The sequence below is a fragment of the Macaca thibetana genome, chromosome 8 (genome assembly GCF_024542745.1).
Source record: "Macaca thibetana thibetana isolate TM-01 chromosome 8, ASM2454274v1, whole genome shotgun sequence".
NCBI lineage: Eukaryota > Metazoa > Chordata > Mammalia > Primates > Cercopithecidae > Macaca > Macaca thibetana.
Window position 1 is genome coordinate 104,405,814 of NC_065585.1, and position 21,552 is coordinate 104,427,365.

Consider the following 21,552-nt stretch of genomic DNA (forward strand, 5'->3'; position numbering starts at 1 on the left):
CATATGATGGCCGGGCGCGGTGGCTCAAGCCTGTAATCCCAGCACTTTGGGAGGCCAAGACGGGTGGATCATGAGGACAGGAGATCGAGACCATCCTGGCTAACACGGTGAAACCCCGTCTCTACTAAAAAAATACAAAAAAATAGCCGGGCGAGGTGGTGGGCGCCTGTAGTCCCAGCTACTCGGGAGGCTGAGGCAGGAGAATGGCGTGAACCCGGGAGGCGGAGCTTGCAGTGAGCTGAGATCCGGCCACTGCACTCCAGCCTGGGTGACAGAGCGAGACTCCGTCTCAAAAAAATAAAAAATAAATAAAAATAAAAAAAAAAAACATATGGCCACAGATAGAATGCAGAAGCAGATAGGAGAATCCTGTTGTCTTCTATTATGCCAGCCATTAAAGATAGATGTGCAAAACTGTAAAAACAATACTATTCTTGCTATTTTTTAGAAATACATTTTTTCACGAAATCTGTTTTGTGAACTTATAATGAGTTTACGATTGCCTTTTTTTTTTTTTTTTTTTTTTGAGACAGGGTCTTTGAAAGGTCTTGATCTGTCACCCAGGCCAGAGTGCAGTGGCGAGATCATAGCTCACTGCACCCTCAAACTCCGGTGCTCAAATGATCCTCCTGCCTCAGCCTCCCGTGTAGCTGGGACTACAGGTGCATCCCATGGTGCCCAGTTTTATAGTTGCTATTTTTAATGAATTGATAAATATTTTAAATGATTTTTAATCTATAATCTTCTCTTCCCATTGTTTTTGAGTTAGGTGCTGTGAACAGATTTGTCCTCCCTCTCGTTTATTTATTCTGTGTCACACTAGTGTTCTCTTATCCCAGAAATGTGGGAAGTGGAAGGCAATGGAAGATGGGGTGATTAGAATCTTCTGGTAACTGTGCGTACACTCATGTAGACTATCTTTGAAACATTTTTTGATTGGGTTTCGTGTTTCCCAAATTGCTGTCTTCAGTCCAAAGCTCTCTCCTGAACTCAACCAGCACAATCATTCACTTAACAAATATTTATTTAGTGTCAGCAACACGCCAAGCAGTGTGTATCCACAATGGTCTCCATAACACGTCTCCTTGGATGTCCAGCAGGCACTGTAAACTCTGAACCACCCATGCTAACCTTGTGTTTCCTCCCATGCTCCTGTCACAATGACTGGTGCCATGAGCCACCCTAAGGCTCAGGCCAAACATCCGGGTATTCTCCTCACCTGTCCTCTCTCCCTTCATCCAACCGACTCTCAAGTGCCAGAAAATATACCTTTTTAACATCTCTCAAATTTTCCACTTTTCTCCATCTACCCTCATTCAGGCTTCCTTTATCCCTCACTAAATTATTAACAAAAGCCTTCAAACTGTTCTCTCTCATCCTATCTTAGCCTTTTTCCCTCTGTCCCCCACACTGCACAGGGCCAGGCAATCCTTGACAGCGTGTCATTAAAAGGGCTGGGGTTGAAGATCATCATCTCCGTTTCACAGATGAGGAAAAGAGGCTCTGGAAGTTAAATAACTTGCCCAAGCGATATTTTTTAATGGCAAGGCAGGTCAGATCACACCCTCTGTTTAACCTCTAAGGGCATTAATTCTTTTTTTTTTTTTTTTTTTTTTTTTTAAAGACAGCGTCTCACTGTGTCGCCCAGGCTGGAGTGCAATGGTGTGATCTCGGCTCACTGCAACCTCCGCCTCCCGGGTTCAAGCAATTCTCCTGCCTCAGCCTCCCGAGTAGCTGGGAATATAGGCACCCGCCACCACGCCCAGCTAATTTTTATATTTTTAATAGAGAAGGGGTTTCACCATGTTGGCCAGGATGGTCTTGATCTGTTGACCTCATGATCCACCCGCCTGGGCCTCCCAAAGTGCTGGGATTACAGGCGTGAGCCACCGCGCCCGGCCTCTAAGGGCATTAATTCTAACGATAAAATACAAGCTCTTCAGTAAGGCATATGAGGGTCCTCCGTGCCTAACTGTCCAGCCTCCTTTTTGCCCTATGCTCCTTTTATTACCAGGCTTTAAAAAAAATACCTGCTATTTCCTTTGCCTGGGCCACTTTTCCCCCCAACAGACTGAGCTTAGCTGTATCTTTCTTCAGGAATCCTCCCCTGACTGCCTAAGACTGAGTGAGGAGCCCTGCTTATGGTTCACGTTTCAGTCTAATGGCAGAACTTATCACACCTTTTTTATTTTGTATTCCCCTACCTGCTTCAGGGAGGACCTGTAATACATTTCCATTACTGTCACATTCTGCATTTCCTGCTGGGGTCACTTGACCTCCTAAATTTTTTTCTCAATTTGCATACATTAGATCAACTCTTTGTGCTGTACAGTTCTTCATCACACGCCCACCATTACAGTGTCATACAGAATCGTTTCACTGTCTGCAAACTCCCTTGTGCTCCATCTCCCCCAACACTCCCTCCCCTGCACCATGCCACAGTTTAACTGCCTATGGACTTGATGAGCTCTCTCTCTCTCTCTCTCTCTCTCTCTCTCTCTCTCTCTCTCAGGTTCAGGATCTGTTCTGTTTAACCTGGTGTCCCCCGCCTGAGACAAAAATGCCCAGCCCTCTGAGGATGCTCTACAAATATCTGTTGAATGTCAGAACTACAAACTTGTGGTGCATCTACAGGTTAAACCTTGTCCCTGAGTGGCAGTGGTGCTGGTGAATTAGTCGCTCTGATGCCCATGGCAGCCCTTTCCACAGCTCCAGTTCGCTCCCAGGCCCCCACTCTGCTGTCTCCTCCTGGATGGCATGTGCTTGTCCAAATGGATGTAGCTCCGAGAGGACTAAGTCACTCAAACGCCTGCCGGGCTCGGGAGGAAGGAATCGTGACAGGAATTGCTGCCCAAGAAATGGGAAAGGGGACCAGCCCCTCGGGGAAGGGAGGCTGCGTAACAGGGAGCGACACTCGCAGCAGAGAAGAAAGGGCGGCGGGAGCTCGAAAAGCTTTAGTTGGGAAACCCCACCTAAAACCAACCTGCTTACTTGTCAGTGTTTTATTTCTGTTCTTTTTTTCTTTTTTTTGAGACAGTCTCACTCTGTCACCCAGGCTGGAGTGCAGTGGTATGATCTCCGCTCACTGCAATCTCTGCCTCCCGGGTTCAAGCAGTTCTCCTGCCTCAGCCTCCTGAGTAGATGGGAATACAGATGCCATCACGTCCAGCTATTTTTTTTGTATTTTTAGTAAGGACAGGGTTTCATCATGTTGACCAGGCTGGTCTCAAACTCCTGACCTCAAGTGATCCGCCCACCTCAGGCTCCCAAAGTGCTGGGATTCCAGGTGTTGAGTCACCACGCCTAGCCTTAAATGTCAGTTTTAATACTAAAAGTCCAGCATCACCACGAGGCTGTGAATCAAGGCACTCTCTGTGTACTGCTAGGCAGGCTGGGTTAGGACTTGGCCCTGAAAGTCTAGTTAGTCCCTCCTTGGAAATCTGCCTTTCTAGTTCCTATGACTTTAGAAGGAGTTGGGAGAACTCCAGAGCTGTGGGTGGAGGGGAGAAGCTCCCGATAAGTGAACCATCAGAGCCTGAACAATGGCTTCCTCTGTGCAGCTGGCTCTGCACCTGGTGCCTGCACAGGGCCCTCTGCGCTTTTGTCCTTCCGCACACAGTGATGTCCACACACAGACGAGACTTATAAATACCCTCCAAAGGAGAAGTGAAATCACTGACCAGTTCTCCTTTTCTCTGCTTAGCTGGAGCCCAGCAGCTGAGAGCAACTGGTACGCACTCACATTCCTCAGTAGAGCGGCGCAACCCGCTTTCATTATTTTATGGTTGGGAAGTTTTTGGCAAACATCCTGTTTAGGATGAAATGGGACTCAGACTGACTCTCAGGGGCTAAATTTACTGCCTAGAAACTTCAAGCAAATGAAAAGAGAAAGCAAAGGAAAGGACAGGGCCTATGAGTGCACCATTCACAGAAACGGAACGCTGGAGTCTTCTGGAAGGGAGCATTTTACCTGTACGTAGAAGGTCCTGGAGCTTGTTATTATTTCAAACAGGTTGTCCCTCATTAGGAGATCACTAGACAGAGAAAGAGAAAGAATGTTATGGCTTGCTGACATACACACAGAGGACTCGATATGTCCTGTTAAGACCCCAGTGCCCTCTACCATAAAAAAGGAAGATGGGTGGGGGGTGGTTCCAAGCCATTCTTCCTTCAGCTCCTGCCTTGAAAAACACTCCAGGGGTTGCCTCTAGCTTCATTTCCCAGAGGGTCTCAGGAGGCTTTGCCATCTAGATGGACCCTCCCCAGGCCCCTCTCCCACCAGCAGTTCTAACAAGCTCCTTTCCCTCCAAAACCTCCTGCCTAATATCCAACCCCCCCACCACCATCTCCTACAGTTTCCTTCTTTCCTGCCTCCCTCCTTCCCTCTAAGGTGTATGAGGTGCTTTGTGGGAAGTACTGTTTCGGGTGCTTTTTTGCAGATTATTTCATCTAATCTCCACAACAGCCCTGGGGGGCACTTAAGACTTCCCCCATTTTACAGATAAGGAAACCCAGACCCACACTCAGAGTCAGAGCTTAAATGACTCCTCCAAGTTACCAGAGATTTGGAACCCAGGTCTGACTCCAGAGTCTCTGCTTTATTTATTTATTTATTTTTTTGAGACAGAGTCTCGCTCTGTTGCCCAGGCTGGAGTACAGCGGTGCAATCATGGCTCACTGGGACTACAGGCACATGCCACCACTCCTGGCTAATTTTTGTGTTTGTCATAGAGACACGGTGTTTCCATGTTGCTCAGGCTGGTCTTGAACTCCTGAGTTCAAGCAATCTGCCTGCCTCAGCTTCCCAAAGTCCTGGGATTACAGGCATGAGCCACCGAACCCGGTGAGCTTGTGCTTTTAATTACTCCACTGCCATTGGCCTCTCCTAAGGAAGCCAACTCTCCACTCCCTATACTGTCTCCTCCATCCACACTGCAGCCCCATCAACTTCACTCAGCTCCTGCTCCTTGCCTCACTGTGTGGGGCCCAGGAGACAAAGAGCTAAGGAGGAGGAAAGCAAGGGGAGAGGAGATGACTTCAGAGCACTCCTTCAGGGGACACTGCTGGGTGTGGGTTTTGGAAAAGAAATCCTGACTTCTGCAAGGAAGAGGGCAGGGAGTAGCTGATGCTCAGTGACAAACCTCAAAGCAGCCCAAGTTATTTCCCATTGTTAAATGCCTGCCACATATGTCCCCAGCCACTGTGGGGAGTACGTAAGGAGTAAAAGATCTAATTCCTACCCAATGAAAGAACATAAGGGCCAGGTGTGGTGGCTTACGCCTGTAATCCCAGCATTTGGGAGGCCAACGTGGGCAAATCACTTGAGTTCTAGGACAGCCTGGGCAACATGGTGAACCTTGTCTCTACAAAAAAAATACAAAACTGAGTTGGGTGTGGTGGCACACATCTATAGTCCCAACTACTTAGGAGGCTGAGGTGAGGAGGATCACCAGAGCCTGGGAGGCAGAGGCTGCAGTGAACTGAGATTGCACCACTGCACTCCAGCCTGGGGGACAGAGCAAGACTTTATCTCAAAAAAAAAAAAAAAAAAGAACATAAGGAAGCAAAACTGTAGCATCAGATGCTAGATTGTGTGTTACATGCCAAGATTTGGAAAGGACTGATCACAGGTGGGGTCGGCTTCATGAATGAGAAAGCCTGCAAGAAAATGGCAGGGGTTCGGCCAGTGCCACAGGTACCTGGGCAAAGGAGTGCATGAGACCAGAGAGCCATGAGCAAGAACAACAGGACAGGGGCCAGACAGACCTTGAGTGAATCCTGACTACACATAGGGAAGAGATGTTTGAAAATGTTGTAAAAACCTTGGGGAGCCTTTGTGACCCCAAGTGTAAAACAGAGATAAATGAGAGGACCCCCTTGATCAGGCTGGTCACTACAAAGACCAGTTAGTTATAATGTACAGAAGGCATCTGGCATAATGTGTGTCACAGAATAGTCACTTGAAGCACATTTCACCAACTATGATTACTTTCTGAGTTTCTGAATAAAAAATGCTTCTTTCTGGCTAAAATGTCTTAACCTTTCAAATTCTACTCATGCATAGCCAGTAAAGTTACATAAACAACTACCCAGGAGGTGAAAGAAAAGCAGGTGGGAAATCCCCACTCCTTTCACATCTACTTCTCAGGGTGGGAACGGCGGGAGGGGGCGAGGGATAAAAGACTATGCATTGGGCACTGGGGACACTGCTGTGGACGGGTGCACCACAGTCTCAGAAATCACCACTGAAGAACTTTTCCATGCAACCAAACACCACCTGTTCCCCAAAAACTACTGAAATTTTCAGAAATTTAAAATATGTGTGTGTATGTGTATGTATATGTGTGTGTGTGTGTGTGTGTGTGTGTGTATATTTTTTTTTTTTTTTGAGATAGAGTTTCACTCTTGTTGCCCGGGCTGGAGTGCAATGGTACGATCTCGGCTCACTGCAACCTCTGCCTCTCAGGTTCAAGCGATTCTCCTGCCTCAGCTTCCCGAGTAGCCGGGATGACAGGCGTCCACCACCACAACTGGCTGGCTTTTTGTATTTTTAGTAGAGACGAGGTTTTGCTATGTTGGCCAGGCTTGTCTCGATCTCCTGGCCTCAGATGATCCACCCACCTGGGCCTCCCAAAGTGCTGGGATGGTGGCTGTGAGCCACAAGGCCTGGCCTAAAAAGATATATATATATTTTTTTAAAACAGCACCAGGCTACATGGAGCCTTTCAACTCAATTCAATTCACCTGGACAAATATTCATTAATTATCAAGATGTCCTAAACGCCTGGACTGGGTTCCAGGGAAGCCAAGCAGTTTAACAGGCATGGAAGCTGCGGAGCCCCAAGGACCTCCTTCCCTGCTAGTCCCTGACTGCTTTAACTCAGTTTAGTGTGACTCTGGCAGAGTCAGAGAATTAGGGAAAGTTCAAGGCACTTTTAGGATTTAACCCTAAGTTTCTTATGGTTCTCTAAGCTTCCCCCGTGTGCCCAGGTGGTCTCACATCTGCAAGGGCCCTCCACGGTCAGGTACAATCAAGGATCTCATCATGCCCAATCTTTCCTCTGCCTACTTCTGGAGCCATACTTCTGGAATTTCCATGTAGAGCTACTTTCCTGAATTATAAATAGTCACTGGGAACCTCCCCAGTCTTCTGTACTCTGCAACTGCCATTTGCAAGACTTAGGAGAATGCTTCTGTCTCTGCCTCCTTGGGTCACACAGCACGTTGTTTTCATGCAAGACTGTTTGTGCCTTCATGGGAGAAGAGTCGGCCTGCTGTGAACAGCTTTCCTGATGATATCTGAGGGTTCTGCTTGCACAAGCCGTGAGATGGACGGACACAAACACCCAGTCTCTAAAGACTGCAGATTGGTGGCCAGAAAGAGGGTTTCTGGGTGCCCCAGTACCCTTGGGGTCTCTAAAGATTAGTTCTATAGGCATCTGTATTTGGCGTTGGACCTGGGAGATCCCTTGCCAAGTCCCAAACTCATCCTATGTAATGCGACACCTGGAAGGTAACTATTTCCTAGAGGACAGAGGAATCCCTTTAAAATACCTGTTCTTCTTTCCCAGTGGGAGTAACACAGAGATGCTATGAATCACCTGTGTTAATGGGACATCAGGGTCAAAAGGAGGAGAAAAGGCATAAGAAGGTCAGGGAAGAGGCACTGGTACAGTGATCTGACCAGAAGCACTGAGGTGAATGACCTAGAGGTCTGGTCTCTCCTCTTAGCCTGAGTTCCGCTAGGAATTGAGCACTTAATCCTAATACCTGAGAAGCTTTGGAGCCCCACTCTTTGTTTCTATATGCTTTCTTTTTGCCCACCAGAAACTACTATATGGGCCTATCTGCTTAGGAGCCAGAGTAAGGTATAGGAAGAGGGCAAATGTGCCCAGGGCGGTCTTCTCCCCGTGTTAGCTTGGATGCAGTGAGTCAGTCACAAGGTGTTAGTTAGGCTCCTCTGCCTGGCTCTTGGAAGCTCATGACTCTTGCATAGAGTCTCTGAAGGGTGGTAAAGGGAGATTTAAGAGGACAAATGGAGGTTTGGATCAGAAGAGAAAAAACAGACACAATTACCCAGACTTGACTAGACATTCATGGGTCTTGAGAACATCCTTAAGAAATATAGTGCGCAGTGGTTCTCGGTCCTGGTGGAAAGAACAGAAAGACAGGTAAGTGAGGCTGCCTGTGACATATCATGACCAAGACCAGCTGACAAATACCCCTTTCTCAGAGATGGCTGGCTAAAATCAGGTTGACAAATAACCCGGTCTCAAAATAATCAGCAAGAGAAAAAAAAATCTGGCTGGGCAGAGTGGCTGCTGCCTGTACTACCAGGACTTTGGAAGGCCAAGGCTGGAGGACGGATTGAGGCCAGGAGTTCAAGACCAGCCTGGGCAACATCGTGAAACCCTGTCTCTACAAAAAATCCACCACTGTGCTCCAGCCTGGGTGACAGGTGACAGAGAAAGACCATGTCTCCAAAAACAAGAAAAAAGACAAAACAAACCTAAGAAGATGCTGTGTAGCTGTGATTCTGACCACACAGCAACTCACTGCTGAGAGGACACTTTACTGTCACTGTAAACATGTGTGCACAGAATGGATGGAGATAAGATAGAGGTGCCTTTGAAGTCTTTGTGTGCCCACATCTCCACTCATGCACACTCTCCTGTGGGTGTGCATCTGTGCACCTCTTAGTTTCCATGACCTCTCAGAAGGGCAGCAAAGCTACTACAAACCTGCTCACACTTGAAGTAGCAGATGGTAAAGTCATCAAGTGCAAAGAAGCGACGTTTCCAGCTCTTCCGCTGTAATAACAAAATAAAAGGCAGAACATTAGCAAGAGGTGCCCAGCATTGTGGAGGGTGTTCTCATGCTAAGCTCCCAGAGACCCAGTCCCCTAGAAATCCGGCCCCCACATTCAGCAGGGGAAAGGGCTTCTTCATATCAGGCTTGACACCTCTGACAGGCGGGAGCCAATGGTCAGACCCCAATGGTCAGCCAATGGTCAACCCTCAAAGGTGGAGGCTCCATGGAGGACTGAGGCACCTCCTGTCAATCTCCTCTCACCTCTGCTATGTCTACAGCTACTGGTTCTGAGGAGTCACCAGAACCCCAGTTTAGCCCCTGTGCTGACACTCACCACATTCCCTTGCTTCACGCAGTAACCACTCTTAATGAGGGGAGGCCCGGTGGAAGCACGGCAGCCTGACGTGGGGATGTAACTCTGAGACCTTCGAAGGATGGCGTGGGACCCAGGCTCACTCCCTTCCTGCCCATCCCCACCGTTCTGCAAGGAAACAGTGTCAGGATCAGCGCCTCCCTGCCCCTATGCAGCCATAGCCCCATCCACCTCCCCCTGCCTGAATCTCTGGCCTCTTTGCCCTCAGTCAAAGAAGAAATAAATGGTGGGCACAGTGGCTCATGCCTGTGATCCCAACACTTTGGGAGGCCAAGGCAGGAGGATCGCTTGAGCCCAGGAGTTCTAGACCAGCCTGGGCAACACAGTGAGACCCAGTCTCTGCAAAGAAATTAAAAACTGTTTTAAAATTTTTGTTTAATTTTCATTTTAAAATTTAAAAATTAAAAAAAAGAATTACCCAGGTGTGTAGTCCCAGCTACTCAGGAAGCAGAGATGGGGGGATGGCTTGAGCCCAGGAGTCTGATGCTGCAGTGAGCCATGATTGCACCACGGCACTTCAGTCTGGGCAACAGAGTGAGACCCTGTCTAAAAAATTAAATAACAACATGGCAAAACCCCATCTCCACCAAAAAATAAAAAAACATTAGCCAGGCACGGGGGCTCATGCCTGTAGCCCCAGATGAGGCGGCAGGATCACTTGAGCCTGGGAAGGCTGAGGTAGGAGGATTGCATGAGCCTAGGAGGCGCAGGCTGCAGTGAGTCGTGATTATGTGTATCTGCACTTCAGCCTGGGTGACAGAGTGACACCCCATCTCAGAAAAAAAAAAAAAAAACTTACATAAATAGAAATAATTAAAACAGGAAAATAAACCTTTCCTTTGCTCTGTCATGCACTTTACCGGGTACTTTCACAGAACCAGCATCAGGGAGGTTGGGCCGACCCAGGAGAAAGGGAAGGACAGAGAATGTGAACCAGGAGGGACACCGGGCTGGTTTCCAGCCTTGTTTGCCTTCCTCTATCCCATTTCCTACGGGTTTCACAAACCCTCATCTTCCGTGTCTCCTGTGTCCAGCAGAGAACTGCACAGGCCATTCGGCTTCAAGATGCAGTGGCCTGCACTTCTGCAATGCTGTCACTAACACCCATGAATGGGGCTGTAACATGCCCTGTACTTCCCTGATGGCTCCACTGGCACCAGCTCCCCTCCAACTCCCACCCTCCTTTTCCCCAGTACAGTGCTCCAAGCACATCACAGGCACACCATGGACACTTCTACACCCCCACTCCCCCCGCAGCCCCAGTCAGGCCCCTCACCTGGCTGATTGGTGTGTGGACCACCACCCCTCCGATGATCTCTGTCTTGTAGGCCACCTGTGGCTTCTTCTCCAGGGCTGGAGGAGCTGCTAAGCTCTTGAGAACTTCAGTGGTCATGGGTAGGCCCCCACCTTTGGGTACCTGGGGAGAGCGGCAGCAACAGTCAATGGGGAACAGAACGTTTAGGAAACATGGGGAGCCCAAAGCAGAATGGGGGTGCCGTGAGAAAAGCTAATGTGCCAAATTACAGTCAGACTTGCAGGTCCTCCCCAGGCCTTCCGCAGTCCAAATCTGAATATGAGCGTCTCCGCCAGCAACGCCCTCCCCCAACACAGATACAAACTGACTCCAGGAATTTATTGAGCACCTACTTATAAGCCAGCCCTTCCCTGGCTAGAAACCAAAGATAAAGTGTCAGCAAAACACACGTGGGTCCCCACCCTCATGGCACTTACATGCTAGTAGGGGGAATGACAAAAAAAATACATAAAACAGAGTAATTACAAGTGGTGGTGAGTGGCACAAAGAAGATCAAGGGAGCTGAGGCAGCGCACAGCAGGGGACCTGCTGGAAACGGAGTGGGCAGGGAGGTCTCCAGAGGAGGAGGCAGGGAGACACTCAAACGGCAACCTGGAGGGTGAACAGGAGCTGGGGGCCAGATCTGGGAACTCACACCTGTAATCCCAGCACTTTCGGAGGCCAAGGCAGGAGGGTCACTTGAGCCCAGGAGTTCAAGACCAGCCTGGGGAACATAGTGAGATCCTGTCTCTACTAAAAATGGAAAAAAAAAAAAAAAAAAAAATAGCCAGGTGTGGTAGCACATAGCTGCTCAACAGGCCAAGGTAGGAGAATCCCTTGAGCCCAGAAGTTGGAGGCTGAAGTGAGCTATAATCACACTACTGTACTCCAGGCTGGGTAAGAGAGACCCTGTCTCGAAAAAAATAAAAAATAATAAACTAAGAAAAGGAATCAGGAACATGAAGCTGGGAGAAGTCATTCTGGGCAGATGGAACAGGTAAAAGTGCATGCCTTTGTAGAGACAGAACAAGGGGTCCATGAAGTCTGGAGCCAGAAGGCTTGTGGTATAACCCTTCATCTCTCACAAACCACCTGAGCGACCTTTGGCAACCATCAGACCTCTCTAGGCCTAAACCGTCTCATGTATAAAATGAAAAGAGGAATAATATTTATCATAACCATTGTTGTGGTTATCAAATGATAGAATATATTAAATGCTTTAGAAACACAACTAAGAGGAAAACATATTACAAAATATTTTAATTAAGGCTTCCAGGTGGTACTAATAATTATACACAGAGCCCTTTTGGAAGAATGAGTTATCTTTGTTCTTCCTTGACAGAGATATGGTACCACAGCTGATCAAATCATCATACAATTTTGTTGTTGTTGTTGTTGTCGTTGAGACAGAGTCCCGCTGTGTCGCCCAGGCTGGAGTGCAGTGGCACGATCTCGGCTCACTGCAAGCTCCGCCGCCCGAGTTCACACCATTCTCCTGCCTCAGCCTCCCAAGTAGCTGGGACTACAGGCGCCTGCCACCACGCCCGGCGAATTTTTTCTATTTTTTAGTAGAGACGGGGTTTCACCGTATTAGCTAGGATGGTCTCCAGGATCTCCTGACCTCGTGATCCACCGGCCTCGGCCTCCCAAAGTGCTGGGATTACAGGTGTGAGCCACCGCGTCCGGCCCATCATAGAATTTTTATGGTTAGCTGGAAATCACAGGCCAGAGGTTGCAAATTGGTGGCCCACCCACCAACTCTGCCCAAATAATGTTTTGTTAGTCACATGCAGTGTTTTTTTAAAATCTGCATCTTAGTTTTGGGATATTTCACAGACAAATCCAGATTTTCAGCTCTGCAGCAGTTCCCTTTTAGATAGAAAATGCATTCTGTGTTTGCACAGTCTCTACCATTCTCCCCAGCAGAATGGGAGAGGCCAGGGGTCAGATGTCACTTATCCTCATTCTTGTTCTCATGTTTCTTCCTCCTTGCCTACTTCACTCATTTACACTAGAGTCTGCAAATGCTGAGGAAATCTTTCATTTTGTTAGAAAGAAAAAAAAAAAAGAGGCCCAGAACAGTTGAGTCATTTACCTAAAGCCAGGATTAACAGCTGAATGTTGGCCAGGCACGGTGGCTCATGCCTATAATCCCAGCACTTTGGGAGGCCGAGGGGGGTGGATCACCTGAGGTGCGGAGTTCAAGACTAGCCTGACCAACATGGTGAAACTGTCTCTACTAAAAATACAAAAATGAGCTGGGCATAGTGGCGGGCGCCTGTAACCCCAGCTACTCAGGAGGCTGAGGCAGGAGAATTGATTGAACCCAGAAGGCAGAGGTTGCAGTGAGCTGAGATCACACCATTGCACTCCAGACTGGGCTACAGAGCGAGATTCTGTTTCAAAACAAAAACAAAAATACGGCTGAATGTCTACTAAATCCTGACTTCCCACCAGTGCCCCAGCATCACAATGCCCCACCTTTAGGAGAATGCAACACCCTACATCTATCTGCCGGGACGTCACCAGGACTTCGAGAGAAAAGCTAAGGTTCTCTCCCACTTCTACAGCTTTCAGAGTCAGAAAGACCTAAGGATCCAGACCCTTTCAAGAGCTCAGAGTTGTATGAGAGCCCTGTCATTTAGTGTCTGTTCAAAACAATAAGAGCACCCTGATTATGCTGGGCCCCCACAAAGATGACGAGACCTTCTCTTCCTGGACTGCCCACTCAGTTTACATAGACAAGGGTGTCCTCTGCCCCCTCCCTACCTCTCCAAATCAGGCCAGAAATTCCGCCTTCTATTTTCCTTCTGGCTGAGAGATACCAACAGTTACAGTTTTTTTGGGCCTCCATTCAGTGCCAGGCAATGCACTGATAAGCTCTTTGCTGCACTATCACTAATCTTATCAACCAGGCATGATTTTCTCTTTATAGATGAGGTCAACTCAAGCTCATTAAAATCAAGTGATTTGGCTCTAGGACTGCCTGACTCCTTGTTGCTATATGTCACGACCTACCTAAGCTACTCTTTCTCATTTTCTGTGAGTTCTGTTATTATGTAACCACATTTTTAGGGATGTTGATTTTTAGTTGATATTTAGTGATTAAAATCACCATGGAACAGGCAGAAATTTCCCCTAAATGACCCAGATGAATTCCTGAAACCCAGCAAAGAAGGAGGGAATTAACTTTTTTTTTTTTGAGACAGAGTCTCACTCTGTCACCCAGGCTGGAGTACAATGGCGCGATCTCAGCTCACTACAACCTCCACTTCCTGGGTTCAAGTGATTCTCCTACCTCAGCCTCCCAAATAGCTGGGATTACAGGTCCCCGCCACCATGCCCGGCTAATTTTTATATTTTTAGTAGAGATGGGGCTTCACCATGTTAGCCAGGCTGGTCATGAACTCCTGACCTCATGATCTGCCCACTCTGGCCTCCCAAAGTGCTGGGATTACAAGCATGAGCCACCGCGCCCAGCCGGAAAGTAACTTTTTAGAGTTCCCAGTGGCCAGAAAAGGAAGAACAGAAGCTTGGCTGCTGTGTTTCCTCTCAAAATCCCAAAGAACACTGTTTGTCACCGCTTATGCTCCGGTGTCATGCACTGCTTCAGATCAACATGCAGAGCCTTTCCAAAGCTGCTTACACTACCTGAGACTTCTTTAAGAGATGGGGTTTCACTCTGTTGCCTAGGCCAAAGTACAGTGGTAAAATCATAAGTCCCTGCAGCCTCAAACTTCTGGGCTCAAGTGATCCTCCTGCCTCAGCCTCCTGAGTAGCTGGGAATACAGGTGTCAGCCACCAGGCCTCACTAATTTTTTATTATTTTATTTATTTATTTATTTATTTATTTATTTATTTATTTTTGAGGTAGAGTTTCACTCTTGTTGCCAAGGTTGGAATGCAATGGCACGATCTCGGGTCATTGCAACCTCCGCCTCCCAGGTTCAAGAGATTCTCCTGCCTCAGCCTCCCGAGTAGCTGGGGCTACAGGCATGTGCCACCACGCCTGGCTAATTTTGTATTTTTAGTAGAGATGGGGTTTCACCATGTTGGCCAGGCTGGTCTCAAACTCCTGGCCTCAGGTGATCCACCCACCTCAGCCTCCCAAAGTGCTGGGATTACAAGGCTGAGCCACTGCACCCAGCCATTCATCCTCTCTCTTTTCATCACTCTCTCTTTTCACGGGTTTACCAAGGTTTATCAGAATAAGAAGCTAATCAGCAAAACTGCTTATAGGACTCAATTATACTCAGGTTAGGTCTAGCAACACGAATACTAGATATGTGTACACATTTCTTCTATACAGTTGTTCACAGGAACCCTGAGAAATCTGGGAGGATAATTTGCTGCAGCACGTAATAGTCACTATTGGAAGCCCCTCAAACATAAGCATTTCTGACTGTATGATACAGAAACAAACTTTTCGGCATACAAGCCATGATCTATATAAGCCAGGAGTCTGCCTGTCTTATTGATTAAAAGTCTAGTTTTTTCCAAAACATATAGTTTTCCCTCTCCATCCTTCCTACCCTCTTCCTTTCTTTTTCTGTATTTCCAAGGAAAAGGAAAGGAATTCTTCATGAGCCAACTCAAGGAAAAAGAGCACACTTGTAGGACAGTCCATGAACTAGCTCTGTGATGCTTTTAAACAGAAGGCTTTTCCAGGACAGGGAGGCGGATGGCTTGGACTAGCCTCTGAAAGTAAGAAGGGTATCCCCCCAAGCTGGGAAAAAGTTCTGCCTTCTCTCCCCATATGCTTTTCCCGTTACTTGACTTTTCACAGTCAGCAATCCATTTTCCAATCCTACCACATTCTGAATCAGCATCCCAGAATCACCCAAAACATGACTGACCGGGAGCCCTCCCAGGAAGCCCAAAGGGGATGCTCCATGAACTTCCCCTTGAACTTGATTCAAACTCAAACTCTCAGTTCAACTTGTGCTTGGTAAGCCAAGGAACGAGAAGAGGTGGGACAGAACTGGGTACAGACCAGGCTCCTGGGAAAGTCCCCACTGCCATCTCGGTTTTCCCCAACCCCAACAAGGCCACAGCCTGGGAAGAGGCACTTTTACTACCCCCAGAAAACAGAAGAAACCAAACTTACGGTGATCTTGCTAGCTTGGTTCAGGGCTTCAACCCAGTCCTTCATATCTTTCTGGTCATTGGCTTGAAGGAAATATCTCTGAGACAGGGCATTGATAACTACAAAAGCCACAGAAAAGAAGGGAAGATGTTCCCGGGTCAGAATACAAGCAACACAACAAGTCTCCACAAAGCTAAGGTGTTTGAGGGAGAAAGATGAGTGAACTCCACAAAGCAGAACAAGAAATCTCCCATGATGCTAAGTCATTTCCTTGGGAATTTAGGAAGCCCCAGGCCACACCTGCTCACTCTCTTTCCCACCTTTAAAAACATCCCATTGGCCACAGGAACAACACCTGACCATGTTAACAGCAGCCTCAGTGCGCTGTTCTGCAGTGATGAGGCTGCTGGTCTGCCGTCAACAAGACACAACTGTGAACCGCATTCTGGCGGTGCTAATACGTTTACTGTCATCATGGTATATACAGAATTTTGGACCCATGCTTGGTCTCCACTGGCACAACTGGTCTGGACTGGGAGTCTTGTCTGTGGTTGGGAAATAGAACAAAGCTTTCCTGAGATCAAATCTGTGACCTTGGCCTCACTCTCAACCTGTTCTTTCCTCTGAGCATTCCATTAGGTCAACAATTTACTTCCAGGTTCATTATTATTACATATATATTTTTTTAGATCTGATAACCACAAAACGTGACAGTCATTTCTGAGCTTAGCTATAAAATTTGCAAGAAATAGAAGAATGAGTGTACCAAAGAAGTTTTAACTAATCTGAAGTGGGGAGAGAGAATAGCTCAAGGGAATATTTTATTCTCTTAGCATAAGCTTGAACTGTAGGAGGTGAGTCTCATGGGGTAGATGCAGAATTCATCCCTTCATTCATTCATTTGACAAATATTTACTGAGCATCTACTATGCGCTAGGAACCATCTTTAAGTGTTGAGGATACCACAGTGACAAGGCAGAGGAATATCCCTGCCTTTGTAAATCTTACATTCAGGACCACCCAAGATAGGCAATAGAAACTATTTGTTAGCATTTGCTCATAGCACTTAGCACAGTTCTGAGAACATAGTAGGAGCCAAGTAACTATCTGATGATGGATTCATTGAATTCACTGACTGCTTCCTGACTTGAGGCACCCGTGCACGGTGACTCTGCTTCCTACACCATCCCCCAATATGTCACTCTTTGGGTAACTGAGATCCTCAACAGAATTCTCCTTCCTTTATCTTATCCCCTTCCTGGCACTGCCATCTGCCTCACCTCTGAGTCCTCCATCTTTTCTGAGCACACCATTTCTCAGCTCTAAAATAAGGGTTTGCAGAAACTTCTAGTGGACATTTTGCACCTGCCTTGTGGCATCAAGAAAACTGAAATGCATATGGACAATTATTAAAAGAAATGATGATGGACATTGATACGGTTTGGATCTCTGTCCCCACCCAAATCTGTGTCCCCACCCAAATCTCATGTTCAATAAATCCTCAGTGTTGGAGTTGGGGCCAGGTGGGAGGTGATTGGATCATGATGGGTCATGGGGACGGTTTCTCACGGTTTAACACCATGCCCTGTGCTGTCGTGTCATAATAGTGAGTTCTTGTGAAATTTGGTTATTTAAATGTGCATAGCACCTCCCCACTCTCTTTCTTGCTTCTCCTCTAGCCCTATAGAGCCTGCAGAACAATGAGCCAATTAAACTTCTTTTGTTTTTTTTTGAGGTGGACTAGAGTGCAATGGTGCAAAATTAGCTCACTGCAACCTCCACCTCCCAGGTTCAACAGATTCTCCTGCCTTAGTCTCCCGAGTAGCTGGAATTACAGGCACCCGTCACCATGCCCAGCTAATTTTTTTGTATTTTTAGTAGAGATGGGGTTTCACCATGTTGGCCAGGCTGGTCTCACTCCTGATCTCAGGTGATCTGCCCGCCTCGGCCTCCCAACATACTGGGATAATAGGTGTGAGCCACCAGGCCTGGCCAAACCTCTTCTCTTTTTAAATTACCCAGTCTCAGGTATTTCTTTATAGCAGTTCAAGAACAGACTAATACAAATATGCTAATTATACATTATGTACCCCATGAATATGTACAATTATTGTCAATTTAAAAAAAAAAAAAACTAAAACCAAAAAAAAAAAAAAAGAAAACAGAAATGTTATTAGTCCCTGGACTTCTGTCCTTATGTTATTAGCAACCTTTGCAGCAAGACCAGGGAAAACAATATCACTTGACACCCAGGACCGTCACTGTGATTTAAGTCACTCATATGCACAGGGTATAGTCACATGTGATCACAGGACTGTCTCCAAGCAAAAGAGGAAGTTGCCATATCAATATTAAACGAGTCCCTCCCCTGGCTCAGTACTTACCAAAGCAAAATGGAGTTTTTGGTTTCTGCTTTGGGGTAGCTATGCTCACCTAAATGAAATAAGAAATAAACGAAACATGAATACGTTTCTTACAATGTTGAAACTTTCTTATTGTGAAATTTCTCATACATGTAGAGTACATTAAACATGTCTACATTTTTTAAAAATCATAATTAAATGAAAACCCTGTACTCATCACCCAGATTAAGAAACAGGCATTATCAGTCGTATTTCTTAGAAGCCCTGTGTGCCCCTCCCTGATAGAATCCCCACGCATCAGAGATAACCATTATCTTGAGGTCTGTTCATCTTTACAAACAGACTTTTGTTTATTATTTATTTCTTTCTTTCTTTAGAGATAGGCTCTCACTCTGTCACCCAGGCTGGAGTACAGTGGTGCAATCATAGCTCACTGCAGCCTCTAACTCCTGGGCTCAAGTGATCCTCTAGCCTCCACCTCCTGGCTAGTTTTTTTTTAAATGCCCCTATGCCTCGCTAATTTTTTAAAAAAAGAAAAATATTTGCAGAAACAGGGTCTTGCTATGTTGCCCAGGCTGGTCTCAAACTCCTGGGCTCAAGCAATCGTCCCGCCTCAGCCTCCCAAAGTGTTAAGATTACAGGCATGAGCCACTGCGCCCAGCTCCAAAAAGACTTTTAAAAGCCACTAAGTCCTGACGGAAACCTATCCTGGCCTCATTCACACTAACAAGATTCCCCTCCTCCCCTCCTATTTCATCCGCCAACCCTCTCCCTAAATCATTCTCCAAGCTAAAGGCAATATTGCCACAAATGCATGGATTCCAATCAGAACGCTCAGAGAGACGAAGCAGCAGGCTGCACGCTGCACTCAGACACACAGAACAATTGCCTTTGCATCTGCCCCGATGGCCTAACCATGAAAATAAGCACCTTCCAGGTGCCCAGAGAGGGGCTGATGGAATCGGAGAACATGCCTATACATCTCAGGGAAGGGCATGAAATAGAGGAGGTATTTCTACACCTCCTGTTGCTGCACTTCATCTTGCTCTGGCAATCCTACCCCTGGCATGTACACTCCTGAGTATCTGCATATGTGAACTCACATCATTCAGGCTCAAACAAAAGAAAAAAGAAAAGCAACTCACATTCCACCACATGCCCACAAAGATTAGGGACAATCCTTGATGGAGGCTGAGCCTCCCTGGAGGGAGCCTCCACCACTGGGCCTCTAAAGAGACAGTCACCTTCCCATGGGTCCTAGGCCGGGGACTATTCACATGATGTCACAGTCCTCCCCTGGATACCATTCTCTCCATCCCTTTCCAGCCAAGGGTATTCTTCAATGTGTCCTCACCTAGGGGCTCCAGGAGTGGTTCCCACTTTATTTTATTTGTTTGTGGGTATTTTTGGGTTTTCTTTCTTTGAGATAGGAGGCTGGAAGATCACTTGAGCCCAGAATGAGACCCTATCTCATTCTGTCACCCAGGCTGGAGTGCAGTGGCGCAATCACAGCTCACTGTAGCCTCGACTGCTCAGGCTCAAGTGATCCTTCCACCTCACCCTCCTGAGAAGCTAGACTACAGGTGTGTGCTACCACACCCAGCTAATTTTTCTATTTTTTTTAGAGATGGGGTCTCGCTATGTTGTCAAGGCTGGTCTCAACCTCCTGGCCTCAAGTGATCCTCCTGCCTCAGCCTCACAAAGTTCTGGGATTATAGGCATGAACCACCACAACCAGCTGGCTCCCACTGTAATGGGCAGCGTCATCAGAAGCCAGGTGCTAAAGAAAAAGTCCTGAATTGAAATGAAAGTCTCTTCCTGGCTGACAGCAGTTAGGGTCTAACAATGACTGACTCACCAGTCTGTCTAGGTTCTTACTCTCGGCTCTATGTTCTTGCTATACACCTGCCCAGATTCCTTAACCAAAATTAATATTTCCCCAAATAAATGGGAACTGAGGTAGCATTTTATAAAAGATCAAAAGAAGGTCAGGCAGTGAGAGACAGAGAGTCTCAAATGACAGGTGTTGAAGCTGAATGACCTCCACTTCCTGTTCTATCAAATAAAGGATCATAATGCCATGTTTTCATAGGGTTAACATAAGGGTTAAATATGATAGTGCAGGTAAGACAGCTATTCCTCCACAAAGAATCTGCTCAACTCAGGAGGGATTATTTATAGCTTTTGATACCTCATTTCCTTTAAAGCTTCACTCCACACATCAACACAGGCGGTGTCCCACCTGGAACTACGGGCAAAATGCTGAGGGCCCATGAGTTTCTCTGGGCTTGCAAAACTGTATGAAACCTGAAAACCTGGCCTCCTACACACAAAGTGAAGATGCTATATCTAGTGTTAATTAATGCCTACATAACATTATATCAACCTCCCTGACAATTATTTAAATGCATACAAGATATTACACAAGTAAACGTCATTAATTTTTCAATGAAACATTAAAAAATTTTTCATTTGAAAATAATTGGTACTGGGCCAGGCACAGTGGCTCACACCTTTAATCCCAGTACTTTGGGAGGTCACAGTGGGTGGATCACTTGAGGTAAGGAGTTCGAGACCAGCCTGATCAACATGGTGAAACCCTGTCTCTACTAAAAATACAAAATTAGCTGGGTGTGGTGGCACATGCCTGTAATATCCCAGCTACTTGGGAGGCTGAGGCAGGAGAATCGCTTGAACCTGGGAGGCGGAGGTTGCAGTGAGCCGAGATCCCACCACTGCACTCCAGCCTGGATGACAGAGTGAGACTCTATCTGAAAAAAAAAAAAAAAAAAAAAAAAGGATACTTTAGATTTTCTTAGCTCACAAGAATCCTTTTGTGTGTGTGCAAGATGACTGCCCAGAAATTAGAGCCGGTTACAAACTGGATGAGTAACTCAGAGCCAAATCATTCCAAAAGTAAAATGATTAAAATCCTTTCAAATATTTTATATACATACTATGGCCAATTATATTTAATAAGGGATGTGCATTTCAAGATGTGAGGTGGAAGCCATAGAGCCTAAGAAAGACCTAAAAAAATGAAAATTTGAGCAAAGGTAAACCCACTTATCCCAAGTTCGGACACAGAGGATCCAAACTCCTCTGTGTGTCAACTCAAGGGTAAGAGGACGCTGGTGGCTCCTTAACACAATAGCCCAGGCTCCTAGGCATCTTGCTTCCTGGATTTCTGACCCCCAGCCCCCCATTCAATCTGGACCATGGCGTAGGCTTCTGTCTCGCTTACACCTGAGTATTGATCTGTCAGTAATTCATTTTCTTGCTTTGGCCCTCGGCATCCATATTCCCGCAGTCCTCTGGTCTGTAACTCCTAGTTGTTCTGCCCCTGATCTCAGAATAATCCTGACCACAGCAGAACTGTGTTTGGCCATCCCAGCCCTCAGAACCCACCTATCTCATGTCTCCCCTTCTACTTCCAGCTTTATTTATTTATTTATTTATTTATTTGAGAGAGAGTCTTGCTCTGTCGCCCAGGCACTGGAGTGCAATGGTGCGATCTCGGCTCACTACAATCTCTGCCCCTCCAGCTTCAAGCGATGCCTCAGCCTCCCAAGTAGCTGGGACTACAGGCACCCACTGCCATACCGGGCTAATTATTTGTATTTTT

General features: G+C 46.7%; 1 protein-coding gene across 5 annotated transcripts in view; it reads right to left on the minus strand.

Moving 5' to 3' along the window:
* The window catches only part of PLEKHA2 (pleckstrin homology domain containing A2), a 91,881-nt gene that overhangs the window by 13,022 nt on the left and 57,307 nt on the right, over positions 1 to 21,552 (minus strand). For 3 of the 5 annotated variants that reach the window (XM_050801331.1, XM_050801329.1, XM_050801330.1), the window contains exons 4-10: positions 17,949 to 17,997; positions 15,586 to 15,683; positions 10,461 to 10,601; positions 9,146 to 9,292; positions 8,742 to 8,810; positions 8,077 to 8,147; positions 3,971 to 4,034 (exon numbers count right to left, since the gene is read on the minus strand). In XM_050801331.1, the coding sequence (XP_050657288.1) occupies positions 3,971 to 4,034; positions 8,077 to 8,147; positions 8,742 to 8,810; positions 9,146 to 9,292; positions 10,461 to 10,601; positions 15,586 to 15,683; positions 17,949 to 17,997 (639 nt within the window). Of the gene's footprint in view, positions 1 to 3,970; positions 4,035 to 8,076; positions 8,148 to 8,741; positions 8,811 to 9,145; positions 9,293 to 10,460; positions 10,602 to 15,585; positions 15,684 to 17,948; positions 17,998 to 19,072; positions 20,693 to 21,552 lie in introns of those variants that run through there. The other 2 variants (XM_050801333.1, XM_050801332.1) reach the window with 2 other exon arrangements.